Below are 14,288 nucleotides of genomic sequence, written 5' to 3' on the forward strand. Positions count from 1 at the left end.
GGTGGGGGGGAGAAATCCGAATACCAATGAGGACCTCTGTGTATGTCATTATGATAGCAACATATTACGGTAAGATCTAGGCTATCGAGCCTGCACTCTGGGTCATGTGCTTTATAGAAACATGCACATCAGGAATTGTTCAAGAGGAGAGAGCTGGTTGGGTCACTTTACTTCTCAATTTTCAAACCTGTCAGCGCGTGGCAGATATTCGCAGTTTGGAACAGCAGGATTTTATGGCACATCGCCCCACAATCAACAGATTATAATAGTTTTAACTATCATGTGAATTGAACTATTAAAGAAGAAAACTAAAATATAAATCAAGTAGAACCACTCAATCCCCTCCCCCACAGCGGCAGGGTTTGTAGCCCCGCCTCTCCAGTCCCCAGCACACGTCCCCACCACTTGAACTTCAGGATGAATTGCCATTGTTTCGGAGGCCAAACACCAGAGTGGGACTTGACACACACTGTGCCAGCAAGTCCACAAATGCTTACTAGACAGATTAGATTAGAGATCACAACTGTAGTGCTCTCTTCCTGGCTCCATTGTGCAGTGCTGGGTAGTGGCATGTAACCAGATTGTACGTATTTCATACTTTCATCTCAAAAGGCAGTAGAAATGAGTGGCTAGTGCCTGGGCTTTCCACCTTGGAGACCTGGGTTCTCTTCCCAGTTCCACCTGAAGTGACCTTGCACAGCTTCCCGATTACCTTGTAAACTGGGGAAGAAAGTGTCTGATACTTCTTTGATTTCTAGGGCTGGGGGCATGGGGTTTTATTAATGATAAAGTTTGTGATCAGGGGCAGCACTGGGGGGCTATAGCCACCCCAAAAGTTCCCTTAGCCCCCCCCCTCCCCATAGCTACCCCTCCCAGTGCAAAGGTGAAATGGGCTGAAGATGAGCTGGGGCTGGAGCCATGCACACTCCCCAGCACAGGGCCACCCCAGCTGGGCCAGGCTCCGGGGTGCAGTGTGTCCCTGGGGGGCTACTTGTTCGCTGAAGCCCCACCAGCTCCAGCAGGAGAACAAGGATGGAGTGAGTGGGCCATGAGGGTGAACAAGCAGATGCTGGTATCCGGACTCTGAGTGGGAGATGGGAGCCTCTCTGGGCTGGGCAGGGGGACTGGGAGAAGGGACCTGATGGGGGTTATTGGGGGGGGGGGAAATCAGAGAAGGGGAGATGAGGGGTGATCGAGGGGGCTAGGGGAGGATCAGGGAAGGGGAGATGAGAGATGATCAAGGGGGCTGGGGAGGGGAGCCGGGTGGGAGGGTGATTAGGAGGTTTAGGAGAAGGGAGCTGGGTGGGGACAATCAGGACCTTCTTGCGTTGACTGTACTCACTCCAAGTCCCTAGTCCAGCAGAGGACCTGCCACTGATGGTGAGTACTAGAATTATTCACCCGTATTTTATTTTAAATTTGTATTGCTGTATAAAATGACATTTTCAGTAGTGATACCAGTTTTAACAGGTATTTCACAGTAATTATTCCTGATATTTTTTCTTAATACGTGTGTGTGGGGGGGTGTATATCTGTTATCGGAAAGACGAATCATAACGTTAAGATGGAGAGCTCATGGGTACTAAGCATTGTTTTCTTTCACACTCTTATACTAAAATAAGCTACAAACAGCTTGAAAGTTTTTAGTATGTTTTTATATACAACATGTTAGGCTGCAAGAATTCCAACCTCTGTAACAATTAAATTCATACTTAAAACTAGTGCAATAGCTATTTTTATATATCTCACTTTGTGTATTTTGAAAGGGTGAGTTTATGGATATATGTACTGTTTCAGCTCCATTGCAGACCACTGCTGCTATAGTTAACGGCTCTGTACCAGTTCTATTTTATACATCTCAGCCATTAGGATCTTACCTTTTAGGCACAGATATTTGCTCCAGGCTCCATTCTGGGACTGAAGAACCTGAGCCCAAATTATATTTTTGGTACAGGGTTTTTTTTGTTGTTGTTTTAAAGGCTTTCTCTGCTTTTAGAGGTTTGTAAATGCAAAACCAAGAGATAAATGAATTCATTTCTGGACTCTTCTATAAAAAACAAGTTTATTTTTTTAAAAATACGGAGCCCAAGTCTCATTTAAACAAAGGACTTTTTTATGCAACTCAATCGGCATAAAGGGGCTTTGATTTGCGAGGAATTAATGGTTATGCCCATTGTAAGGGCTCACTTTACACAGTCAAAGCTGTGTAAAAGGGCCCTTCATGTTCGTCAGCCTGAGTCCCTAGATGTTTTCATGTCATTTGACCGTCATGTGGACTGGTACACAGGAGTCGCTACTTTTTAAATCAGTATCCTAGTAACAATTTCTGCCCTTGGATACTGATGTGTTCCCCCCTTTGAATTAAATGGGTGGAACAAGAATCTATCCACAGTCCAACTTTGACCCTTAATAATAGGCCTTTATACACCTATAGCTATTTGCCAAATCCACGGCCCCACCCTGTTCAGGCATCCCTGCCTGGAGACTAATAAAGATACTTATGAAAAGTAAATTTACATGTTTATTCCACACCTATGCAAACATACCTAGGTAATGCTAAAGTAAAAACTTCATACATACAGGGGAAAGGATCTTTGAAGGGGAAGGAAGAGGGAATTCACAAGCACATACACCCAAGAGGCTCTCACAGCTGGGTGTACGTGCAACTGTCATTGTGTGTAATCTTCTGTGGGGTGGAGTGCCTGGGGTACTGCTGCAGGCCCAGAAGATATGTGGAGGCCAGTATAGGGAGGTCCTGGAATGCAGTTCTCTATGGGCTGCAGGGGGAGGCGAGCACGGATGTGTTCGGCCTGAAGTTCGATCAGAGACCGCAGCATGTCTGTCTGCTCCCGGAGCAACGTGATCATCTCTTGCTGCCCGTTCCTCCTGTCCTCGCTATCCCGCTGCATTTTGTCATTGATCATTATCCTCCAAGCCCTCTGCTCGCGCTCCGAAGCACGGGAGGCTCGCAGGACCTCCTGAAACATGTCTTCCCTTGTCCTCTTCTTCCTCCTCCTCACCTGGCCCAGCCGCTCCTCTGGGGTGGACGGAGAGGCCCTCAAGGCCGCATTTGCAGCTGCTAAAGAAACAATGGACAGAGGTACCATTGCCAGTGCATTTACTCCCCTTGATCGAAACAAGTTACATGCACAACATGCTCACTTCCCCTTGGGGTGGCAGCCCCACCCATGGCGAGTATGGCCAGGGGTGAGGTGGGAGTTGGGACAATAAAGAGGGGGTAGCACTGGGGCATCAGTACCAGCGGATAGGGCTATTGTACGGCAGACTGACCCCATTTCCGCAGGTGGTGGTGATGGTAGCTGATCTCTCACTCCTGAGGGAACAGCTCCTGGCTGCAGACCGGGTCGGTATGCTGCTAGCCTGCACACTGCAATGGTGCCCGATGAAGTAATTTCTGAGTGGTGTGGCAAAGCGTCCTACCACAGGGAAAGAAACAAGGCAGCCCTCCCAAGAAACCTTTGGCAGAGGATTGCAGAGTACCTCCCAGGAAAGTTTCCTAGAGATCTCTATGGAGGATTCACAGAACATCCTGGTGTGAACAAACAAACTATTCTGCAGGGCCCACCTCTGCCTAGTTGTACAGGGGAATGAGAAGCAGATAGCAACTGTACCCGTATGGGTTATTTCACTTCCTCTTCTAGCCTATTAAAAAAAGCTGTACCTGAGCAGATGTGTCTCTGCAGTATTGAAGCAAAACTGAGTACTTACCAGAGGTTCCCTCCCCTGCATCAGGCTCACCGGGGCTGGACTGCTGGGACTGGCTAGACTGCTCAGGAGTCAAAAAGAAGTCCTGGCTCGCCACGCCACCAGATCCCCCTGTCGCCTGTCCCCCATACTCCTCCTCTTCCTCGTCCTCCTCTTCCTTGATCATCACCTCGATCTCAGGGCTCACCCCGGTGGCCTGTGACTCCAGGTCCCCCAAAGTATCCACAGGATGCTTGGCGGTGGAGGTGGAGTCGCTGTCGAGGATGGCGTGCAGCTCCTTGTAGAAGCGGCACGTCTGCGGCTCCGCACCGGAGCGGCTATTTGCCTCCTTTGCCTTCTGGTACGCCTGCCGCAGCTCCTTGATTTTCACGCGGCACTGCTGCGGGTCCCTGTCGTAGCCCTTCTCCTCCATGCCCCGAGCAATCTGGCTGTAGACGTCGAAGTTCCGACGGCTGTTTCGGAGCTGTGCCTGCACGTCCCCCTGTCCCCACAGGCCCAGGAGATCCACCACCTCCGGTGTGCTCCAGGCAGGAGCCCGTCTGCCGCGCGGAGCCGGCATGCTGAGCTGGGAAGTTGCTAGGTGAGCTCTCCACGCTGAGCAAACAGGAAGAGCAATTTCAAAAATTCCCAGGCTTTAAAAGGGGAGGGGTATGTACCTGGCTGCCAAGCAGCGGAGTTCAAAATGGTGACCAGAGAAGTCACTGTGGGGCATTATGGGACACCTCCTGGAGGCCACTGAAGTTGACATAAGCAATGCAGTGTTTACACTGACACTGTGTCACCCTAAGTGCTATGCCTCTTGGTGAGGTGGATTTATTAGGCTGGCGTAGTGGGTGAGTTAAAGCAGTGGGAAGAACACTGTATTGTAGACATCTCCGTAGTGAGGCAGCTTATGTCGACCTAACTCTGTAGCATACGCAAAGCCTCAGAAACTGGGTTCTACCTCCACATTCCATCCAAACACTCATAGGGAAGTAAAGTCAGGGAGGAAACTCCTGACAGCTAACGGGATGGGTGGGAAGCCATGACTGATATTTGCCCTGATGCCACAAAACCTGCTGACTGCAGCCGTGACCTGGGTGGGACGGGGCAGAACTGGGGGCTCTTGCTCACAGCACATTTCTGGGAGTCGAGGCTTTTTCCTTCACTCACCAGATGGTTTCCCTGTCAGTTGCACGGACTCCTCACCTGTTTGGGTGCCTCTCAGGATCTCCCTTTCCTTGGAGGCCTGGAGATCCCACAGTTCTTCCCCTCGTTCCAACCCAGTGATCAGGTCAGGTTTGGGAATGGGGAATCCTGTGCAGGGGATAAAATCAGGCAAGGTCAGGGCGCATGGAGTCTTGGTAGAGTATCTGTCACAAGGAACACTCCCTGAGTTTAACCTGACCCTACATGGGACTGTGGTAACTCCGACCCCTTGGGAGCAGCAGATATCTGGGGGCAGGGGGTGTTGTCACACCCTCACTAGGAGTTCTCAGGCTAGGTGCAACTCTGGGGGACTTGCTGACACACACAGCTAAGATGTTAAACTTCTACCTATTTCCAAGCCTGCAGCATCGAGAGCCCTTCCCATGGATGGAGCTAGTCCCAGGAAGGAAGGTGAATGATGTGTGAAGGAGAAATAATACAGGCAGGACAATACCCTGCTTCTGGCCCCTTGAAAGCTGGGGAGATGGAGATTAATTAGCCTGTCCATTAGGTTTGACTCCCCTGTTCCCTTCAAGGGGAGATGGAGATGAAAGTGTCTCTCACACTGGAGCTGTGGACTATGCGACCCATTCTCCCCAAATCCAACTGAGCAAGGAAGAACCTGACCAGATTCAGACACGCAGACCCCACGGCTTCTAATAGCTGAGGGTACAGGAATCCCTTACCCAGCAAGGTCACAGTTTCATAATTCTCCTGCATGATGTCCCTGTAAAGGGCTCTCTGCCCAGACTCCAGCAGAGCCCTCTGCCCCTTACTGAATTACACAGCCACCTCCTTGAAGGTCACTGAACCCCGAAACAACATCAGTTTCCCCACTCAGTGCCTGCCAACTAATCCTGTCCCAAGCAGGGGACAAGGACAGGAATCCCAAGACCTTCATATTTCATGGTAGCCTCTGGCTAGTGGGTTCAAGCTTCAGCACTGAGAATCTGGTCAGTTTTCCCAGCCCTGTCCATGGGGGTGTTTCCTAGGGTTACCATACGCCTGGATTTTCCCAGACATGACCTCTTTTTTGGACCTCTGATCTCCATCCGGGCAGATTTTTGAAATATGAACAAATATCCGTGATTTTTCCTTGCTCATCCTTTTTCCAGCACTGAATCTGGCATACGCTAACAGCGGCATGTGTGTTCACTGGTTTTCTCATCCTTACTTCTGTGCTGCTGCTGGCAGTGGCGCTGCCTTCAGAGCTAGCGGACAGCAGCGGCTGCTGGCAGGGCACCCAGCCCTGAAAGCAGTGCCGCAACAAGCAGCAGTCCAAAAATAAGGGTGTCATGATATTGACTACTGAGTTGTTGAAAGGGATCCTGCTTGTGCAGCTCAACTTCAGGCACACATCTGGCAAAGACATTCATGGCTACTTGCTGAGCAATCAACCACTGCTGAGAAAGGTACACTCTACAGAGACACATGCATGGGCACAACAGGAAGACACGCAGTAGGAAAGGACTGACTGCATGCAAAGAGGTACATTTAAATTTGATTTACATTTATTTTTGAGGCCATTACGCTTGTTATTTATAAATGTTAGATATTCAAAGTGGAAAGAAACTGTACAGTAAAAACAGAACTCCCTCCACCCCCCTGTTTGGGAACTTGAAATATAGTAACCACAGTGTTTCCTCTTTCAGAAATGGGGGAATGTTCACTCCCTGCCAATGGGCCTGTTCTGAAAATCAGGCCCAGGCTGAACATGTCCCAGCACTTTATCACAGCGTGTCCCCTCCCTGCCTCCCCCTGTGTATTTCCTGCCCCTCCCCCTCCACAACAACCCCCCTGCAGCTTCCTGAAAATCCCCTACCTGAGCTGGCTCCACCACAGCCACTTCCCTTCCCTGTTTCCTAGGAGGATGGGACGATTAGAAGCGAAATGTGGACGTGATTCCTCAGCCTGTCAGGGAGAGAGGGGAGGTTGCAGAAGAGGTTTGAGTCCATTTCACACCCTGATTCCCCCCAGGCTCTTTCCCTGAAGACAGACGCTCTGGATTCTGCCACACTGGAAAAACACTTAGCTTAAAAAACCCTCTGTCACTTTATTACAACACAGACCCGGCCCCTCCCACCAGCACTGAACCCACCAGGAGACTTTTAACCCCCCCGTCCCCTCCACCATGGACAGAGTCTCTAAGACAAATGCTAGAAAAGAGCAGAATCAAAGGAGCCACTTTGGGAGGTTCCCCCCAACATTGGCCCCAAAGGCAGCAGCGTACCCCCAGCACCGTGGGGACTTGGCCGGGGCAAAACCTGGCTTCTCCTCTGTCAGCTCTTCTCCTTGTGCCCAAGAGAGTCAGTCGGCCCAGGGGGATGCAGGGAATGGATCCAGGCAGGGCTGGGAACCTCCCTCCCCACTTCTTGCTCCTGCTGCTCCTTTTGGTCTCACCATTCACCTTCCAGTCTCCTTCCATCTGCCTGGGAGAACTGGGGGCTGTCCCGTTCCCATGGGCATTGGCTCTCCTATCTGAGAGTGGGCATGGGTCTGAGGGCAGCAGCTCTGGGAGCCACAGACATATAGGGAGCCCCTCCCCCTCCAGTACAAACTCACCAGCAGAGTCACTGTCCTGCCCGGCCCCAGCCCTTTCCCCCACCTCTCTCTCCTCACCTGCTCAGGAGCCGATGTTGGCAGAGCCCAGGACTGCCCCAGGGTGCTAGTTCCAGGCGCTGCGGAAAGTCCCCACCTGGGCTGGGCACAGAGGGAGCTATAATGACAGTCGCTCCCTGACACAGACCCCTGCTGGAGGGGGAGCAGCTGCTCAGTCTAGGCTCCCAGATCACAAGGAAGGAGGCAGCAGCATCTAGTATTTTCCCCAGGAATTGAAATTTGGGGGGTGTTCAAGTTTACAGGAAGGATGAAGGCCAAGGGGTGAGACCGTGAGGGCAAAGGTGGACTGATCGTGAAACATTTTTTTCATTTTATTAGATTTAACTCATGTTGTAAAAATCAAACAAATAAAAATTGGCTACTCAAGCCTTCTATGAAGCACGACATCTACATCCTTCTTCGTTTCTTGCTATAATTTTGCACAAGTCTGTTAAATAACTTCTTGAATGAAATGCGTTCATCTTTGGTGGCTTCTTGTGTGGACGGATCTTCCAGGCCTTCAAGTGATATGCTCATTAGTTTATTCACATGAACAGGCAGAAGGCGACTGCTTCAGAACATAAAATTCTATTCTATGATGAAAAAGAACCCTCATCTGTAGCTGTTGTGACAGGGAGTAGCAAAAGATTAATACTTCTTTCATCCCAGGAAACATAACACAAAGATCAGGTCAAGCCACTAGTGATGATAAAAAAAAGTTGAAGTGAAATCTTCATTCATTCGTCATATGACATTCCATTCTGTGTTCAAATTCTCTATTCTGTCCTGATCGCATCTCAGCCCCATTTCTGGTAGTGCCTCACTCCACTCAACTGTCAGTGTTTTATAAGATAGGCATCTGTAAAAGGTTGAGTGGAATCCAGAAGTCTCTGTTGTAGATTTGTAAGAATCAAGTCTGTGCACTTTTTCAGCTGGCTTAACAAATACTACTACTCCTCTTCACTTAAGGATTCAACATAAGTGCCTTCATTAGTCAACTTCTGGACTGAAGTCTTTGAAAATGTACTGAAAGAAACAATGGATCTCTCTGACTGATCCAAGTATAGCTTCTATTGCTAGACAAAGATCTACTGCTGTTGTAGCAGATGCCTGGATGACATTGTTTAATGACCCAAGTGGTTTTAACAGTAGACTTACAAGAGAGAGAACGGTGATTGTCTTCTCTGAACGTAGTAGCAAAAGTAGTCCACCCGCCTCACTACTCAGATCCATCCTATTGTGGTAGATGCTTTCCAAAGCCAGTAATAATGGTTGAAGTAATTTTAAGACAACAGCCAAGGATCACTCATGAGAAAACCAGTGGGATTTCCCAGGTTGGACTAATCTGAGCTTCAGTCCCGGAGCATCTTCTAGTTATTTCAAGACGTTCAGTATTTTTGGACTCTTGTTGAAAAAGAGTATAACAAAGACATTAAATTTATGGCTTTTAAAATGTCTTTTGAAGATTCTGCAGCTCGCACTAGTGCTAGTTGAGTAGATCGTAGAATCACTGGTCTGGAAGGAACCTCAAGAGGTCATCTAGTCCGGTCCCCTGCATTCAAGGCAGGACTAGAGTATTATCTAGACTATTCCTGACAGTTGTTTGTCTAACCTTCTCTTCAAAACCTCCAGTGAAGGTGATTCTACAACCTCTCTAGGCAATTTAAAGGTAATAATAATTGGAGATATACCTATCTCCTAGAACTGGAAGGGACCTTGAAAGGTCATTGAGTCCAGCCCACTGCCTTCACTAGCAGGACCAATTTTTGCCCCAGATCCCTAAGTGGCCCCCTCAAGGATTGAACTCATAACCCTGGGTTTAGCAGGCCAATGCTCAAACCACTGAGCTATCCCTCCTCCCCAGTGCTTAACTACCCCAGCAGATAGGAAGTTTTTCCTGATGTGCAACCTAAAACTTCCCTTGCTGCAATTTCAGCCCATTGTTTTTTATATTATCCTCAGAGGTTAACAACAACATTTTTTTCTCCCTCCTCCTTGTAACAACCTTTTATGTACTTGAAAACTGTTATGTCCCCTCTCAGTCTTCTCTTTTCCAGACTAAACAAACCCAGGTTTTTCAATCTTCCTTCACAGGTCATGTTTTCTAGACCTTTAATCATTTTTTTGCCTCTCTCTCTGAACTTTCTCCAATTTGTCCACATTTTTCCTGAAATGTGGTGCCCAGAACTGGACACAATACTCCAGCTGAGGCCATATCAGTACAAAATAGAGCAGAAGAATGTCTTCTGTCTTGCTTACAATACTTGTGTTTATACATCCCAGAATATTTGCTTTTTTTGCAACAGTGTTACACTGTTGACTCATACTTAGCTTGTGATCCCCTATGAACCCCAGATCACTTTCCACAGTACTCCTTCCTAAGCAGTCATTTCCCATTTTGTATGTGTGCAATTGATTATTCCTTCCCAAATGGAGTACTTTGCATTGATCCTTATTGAATTTCATCCTATTTACTTCAGACCATTTCTCCAAAATTTTCCAGATGATTTAGAATTTTAATCCTAGCCTCCAAAGCACTTGCAACTGCACCCAGCTTGGTATGGTCTGCAAACTTTATAAGTGCACTCTCTATGCCCTTATCATCATCAGTGATATGATGTTCGAACAAAACCAGACCCAGGAGCAATCCCTGTGGAACCCTGCTCGATATACCCTTCCAGCTTGCCCGTGAACCACTGATAACTTCTCTCTGGGAACAATTATCCAACCAGTTATGCACCCACCCTATAGAAGTTCCATCTAAGTTATATTTCCCTAGTTTGTCTATGAGAAGGTCATAACAAAAGCCTTACTAAAGTCAAGATATACCAACTACCACTTTCCCCCTATCCACAGGGCTTGTTATCCTGTTAAAAAAAGCTATTAGGTTGATTTGACATGCTTTGTTCTTGAAAAATCCATGTTGTTACTTATTTATTATCTCCTAGTTGTTTTCAAATTGATTCCTTAATTATTTGCTCCATTATCTTTCTGGGTACTGAAGATAAGATGGCCTCTGCAGTGTGTATAGGAAAGCTTAGGGATACACTTTTCTCTGAGGAAAGCTCGTACTCCACCATGTCTTCCAGGGAAATTTGCAGCTCCATCAAATGTACAAGCAGGCATCAGTTTGGGATCCAATTGACAAGCATTTAACTCTTCTAAGATGTGGGTTGTCACAGATGCAGCCAATGTGTCTTCTATAACCTGAACATTTAGAGATGTATCTATTGGGCTACCACTAACCTGATAATGTAAACAATGACTTAATGCCCATTTGCACGGGTGCATTCATCAGCCATGTATGCAAATGTTTTAAGGTGATGAAAGAGTTCTTCATTTTTTCCAAATGCTGAGAGAGTCTTTCACTGTTGCACTGCATGCTTCTAACCAGTCAGCTGAGTTTCTAGCAGAAAGACAGCAAGCATCTGACAATCTTGTTTGGAACCAGTATCCAATTTCAGGGTTAACACCTGACAACGCACTTAACACTGGCCTCCGGCTTGTAGTGTGTGTTATCTCTTGCTTAAATAGGAAGTATGGAGTGGCAGCCATGTTTGTTCGCATGAACCATGTTGTGTCTCCAGCATTCCTTAACTGGCTTTGACGGTGACCGACAAACATGGGGATTTAGGTTGTGGAGACAGTTTCTTCAGTAGGTAGCTGTATTTGTGCTTCAGGCTGTTTGGATGTGGAAACACCACTTGAACCTTCAGGTGACATGTTGGTATATTCTTGGTATGTTCGTCATCTTGGTTGGTTTGACCACTGAAGTGGGTGATGGGAGAGTTGGGGGCAGCGGGAGGGAGTGCAGGGAAATCCCTGGAAGCATCTGATCCAGGAAGCTTAACTTAACTCTAGGGCTCTAATATCATGAGCAGAGAAAGGGTATGTCTACATTACCCATGTTACAGCGCAGTAGCACTGTGACGTGGGCAGTACAGACAGGCTTTTATCACCGGGGGAGAGCTGTCCCAGCGATAAAAAAAAACCCCACCCCTAACAAGCGATGGTAGCTTTATCGCCGGGAGCTGTAAGTACTGTCTATACTGGCGCTTTTCAGCGCTAAAACTTTTGTCGCTCCGGGGGGGTGTTTTTTCACACCCCTGAATGAAAAGTTTTAGCACTGAAAGCGGCAATGTAGACACAGTCAAAGACACAGACACCAGCTTCCGCTGCCTTAGGGTACGTCTTCACTGGCAACGTTCAAGAGCTGCTGAGGCAGTGCTTTAACGTGGCTTGGCTAGTTGCGGAATAGACTATCCACAAGGGGCGTAGCTCCCAGCACTGGTGCACAGTCTGTACTGGCACGTCACGGCGCTAAAACCTGCAGCGCTTGGGATGGTGTTTTTTCACACCCATGAGCGAGAAAGCTGCAGTGCTGTAAAGTGCCAGTGTAGACAAGCCCTTAGCAATAACCAGCTTTCCCCCCTCCACCCCCTTATGACTGAGCCTCCCTGACTTGGGGTTGTCTTGGCAACCCCGATGGACAGTTCAGCAGCTGCAGATGCCATTTGCCCACCTGGACTCACACCAGAACAGAACCAGTTTGAACTGATATTTTTAACTGAAACCAGACTAAAACCCTTTTTTTCCTCTTACTCAGTTAATTTGAATAGAACGGGGGTAGGGGGGGATGCCACTTAAAATAAAGTTTCAGCAATTTTTCAGCTCAATAATTGACAAAAATGAAAGAAAAGCTACGCTGATCTTCCTTTCATTATAAAAACAAACCAACACCCAGGCATGTGATCGCTACCAGAATGGCACGCCTCAGTAGAAGAAGAGAAGGGGGCAGCCAACAGGAGCAGGGAGGGAGACGACAGAAGTGGGGGCTCCCTGGTCCCAGAAGTTAACAATAACTCTTCAGGCCCCAGGAGAAAGACTGTTCAACTCTTGTCCCTCGTAGACAGGACTTCTCTCACCCCCTGGTGCAGCTCCTTCCTCCAATTGCCCCACCTGACACAGGCCCCAGGCCTAGGGTGACCAGACAGCAAGTGTGAAAAATCAGGACAGGGGGTGTGGGGGGGGGTAATAGGAGCCTATATAAGAAAAAGACCCAAAAATCACGACTGTCCCTATAAAATTGGGACATCTGGTCACGCTACCCAGGCCCCAAATTCACTTCTCCACTGAAGCAAGCTGCCGGGGCCCCCCTTCTGGGGCACTGCCTAGTAACGAAACCATTTTGGGGTGTATTGAACCAGGAACTGAACACACCGACTGCCAGTGAACCAAACCCCAATTACACCCCTTGTGGTTTGCAGTGACTCTGGTTTGATACTGAATCCTGTGCAGAAATCAGACCAGCACCTGTTCAGTCCTGTCAACTCAGGAGTCAGACACCCCCCACCAATAATGAGATTGTCTTTAAACTGGAAACAGACTGTGGAGTGGGGGGGGGGGGTTGATGTGGATATTTACCTTGTAAATTTTCAGCCCTTCTAGGAAGTCTCCTGCCCACCAACCCCTCGGTTTGTTTGACCACGGGGGGGGGGGGGGGGGAACCCACTGGCTGCTGGGCGGAGCAGCCCGTCAATCTCTCCTACCCCATGGGGCAGGGGAGCTGCCTTGTGTCCCTCCCCCCCCCCTCAGCCTCCTCTTGCTCTGAGTCTCCCTCCAGCTTCCCCACATCCCCCCCTTCCCTCGCAGTGACCCCCCCTCACATCTTCCCTCCATTCCAGCCTCGTTCCTCTCCGCCCCCCGAATCGCCCCCATCCTCCCTTCAGTGCAACCACCGCCCCCTGCCCACATCCTGCCCCCCGCCTCCCTGTTCCCCCCTTGCCCACGCACACCCCCCCCCCCACGTGTCGCTCCCCCCCCCGCCCTGCACACAATGGGACTTGGGGGCCATCTTCCCTAGATACACAACACAGGGACTCGCAGCCAGCTCCGCGGGGAGCAGCCCGGGGCCAAACCTCCCCCTGCAGCCCGGGGGTGCCGGGGGGGGCGGGTCTCTCTCACCTTCCCTCCGAGCGGGGCCCCCCGGGGCAGGGGCCGGGCCGGGCTGGGGGCTCTGCCCTGGGAGAGGCTCCTGCGGGGGGAGCAGCGGGAAGGGCCCTGCTGGAGATTCCCCTCTCGCGGCTGCAGCCAGGGCTCCGGGCTCCGGGCTCCGGGCTCCCAGCACCAGCCGCCCCCCGGGGCTCGGGGATCTCGCCAGGACCCAGCGGCCGCGACTCACCCCAAAGCCCGGGCCGGAGCAGGCCTGGCAGGAGGCGGGGAATCCCTGCGCCAACCATTCCGGAGACTCCGTGGAGCCAGCTCATCCAAAGAAATACACTGAGCCTCTCTCCGCTGTCTGATTGGCGCTGTCACTTGCCTATCACACTTCCCTGCTCTCTGATTGGTAAGTCAGGGAACGCCCCGCCTTCTCTTTATTACACTTCAGCCCGCCCAGGCGGTGGGGGGAGGGCTTCCGCCCGAGGAGGATGTTTAAAGGTGCGTTCGCCCCTGATCGATGATTGGCCCAATGCGAAGAGCAAAGGGGGCTGTGATTGGAGGTCAGACCAGGTTACCCCCTCCCCTCTTCCTTTGTTATGCTAGGCCTGGGTCACGTGAGTGGGAGTGTCTTGGATCCTTACCGTATCAGCCTGGGATGATTGTCGGGATCTGCCCCAGGCCAGCAGCGTCAGAGCGGTGGGGGTGGTAGGTTTGGAGGGGTGGCTATGGGGGAGGCCAATAAGGCAAATTTTGGGGGTGGCCATGGCTCCCACAAGCCCCCTCTGTCAGCGAAGCAAAAAATCCGTGGGTTGGGGTAAAGGTAAACAAGGTAAAGC

General features: G+C 49.8%; 1 protein-coding gene across 2 annotated transcripts; it reads right to left on the reverse strand.

The window, feature by feature from the left end:
• Positions 1 to 1,633: 1,633 nt before the first annotated feature.
• Positions 1,634 to 13,821, reverse strand: LOC123345272. Of its 2 annotated transcripts, none has more exons than XM_044982029.1 (5): positions 13,694 to 13,821; positions 6,737 to 6,825; positions 4,915 to 5,022; positions 3,730 to 4,320; positions 1,634 to 3,079 (listed from the first exon to the last, which is right to left on the reverse strand). In XM_044982029.1, exons 4-5 carry the CDS (start codon positions 4,283 to 4,285, stop codon positions 2,670 to 2,672), a joined length of 966 nt encoding a protein of 321 aa, XP_044837964.1. In that variant the 5' UTR covers positions 4,286 to 4,320; positions 4,915 to 5,022; positions 6,737 to 6,825; positions 13,694 to 13,821; the 3' UTR covers positions 1,634 to 2,669. The 2 variants fall into 2 exon arrangements, with proteins under 2 accessions (XP_044837964.1, XP_044837965.1); XM_044982030.1 differs by lacking the exon at positions 13,694 to 13,821 and adding an exon at positions 13,477 to 13,542.
• Positions 13,822 to 14,288: the final 467 nt, after the last annotated feature.

This window comes from Mauremys mutica, chromosome 12 (assembly GCF_020497125.1).
Source record: "Mauremys mutica isolate MM-2020 ecotype Southern chromosome 12, ASM2049712v1, whole genome shotgun sequence".
NCBI lineage: Eukaryota > Metazoa > Chordata > Testudines > Geoemydidae > Mauremys > Mauremys mutica.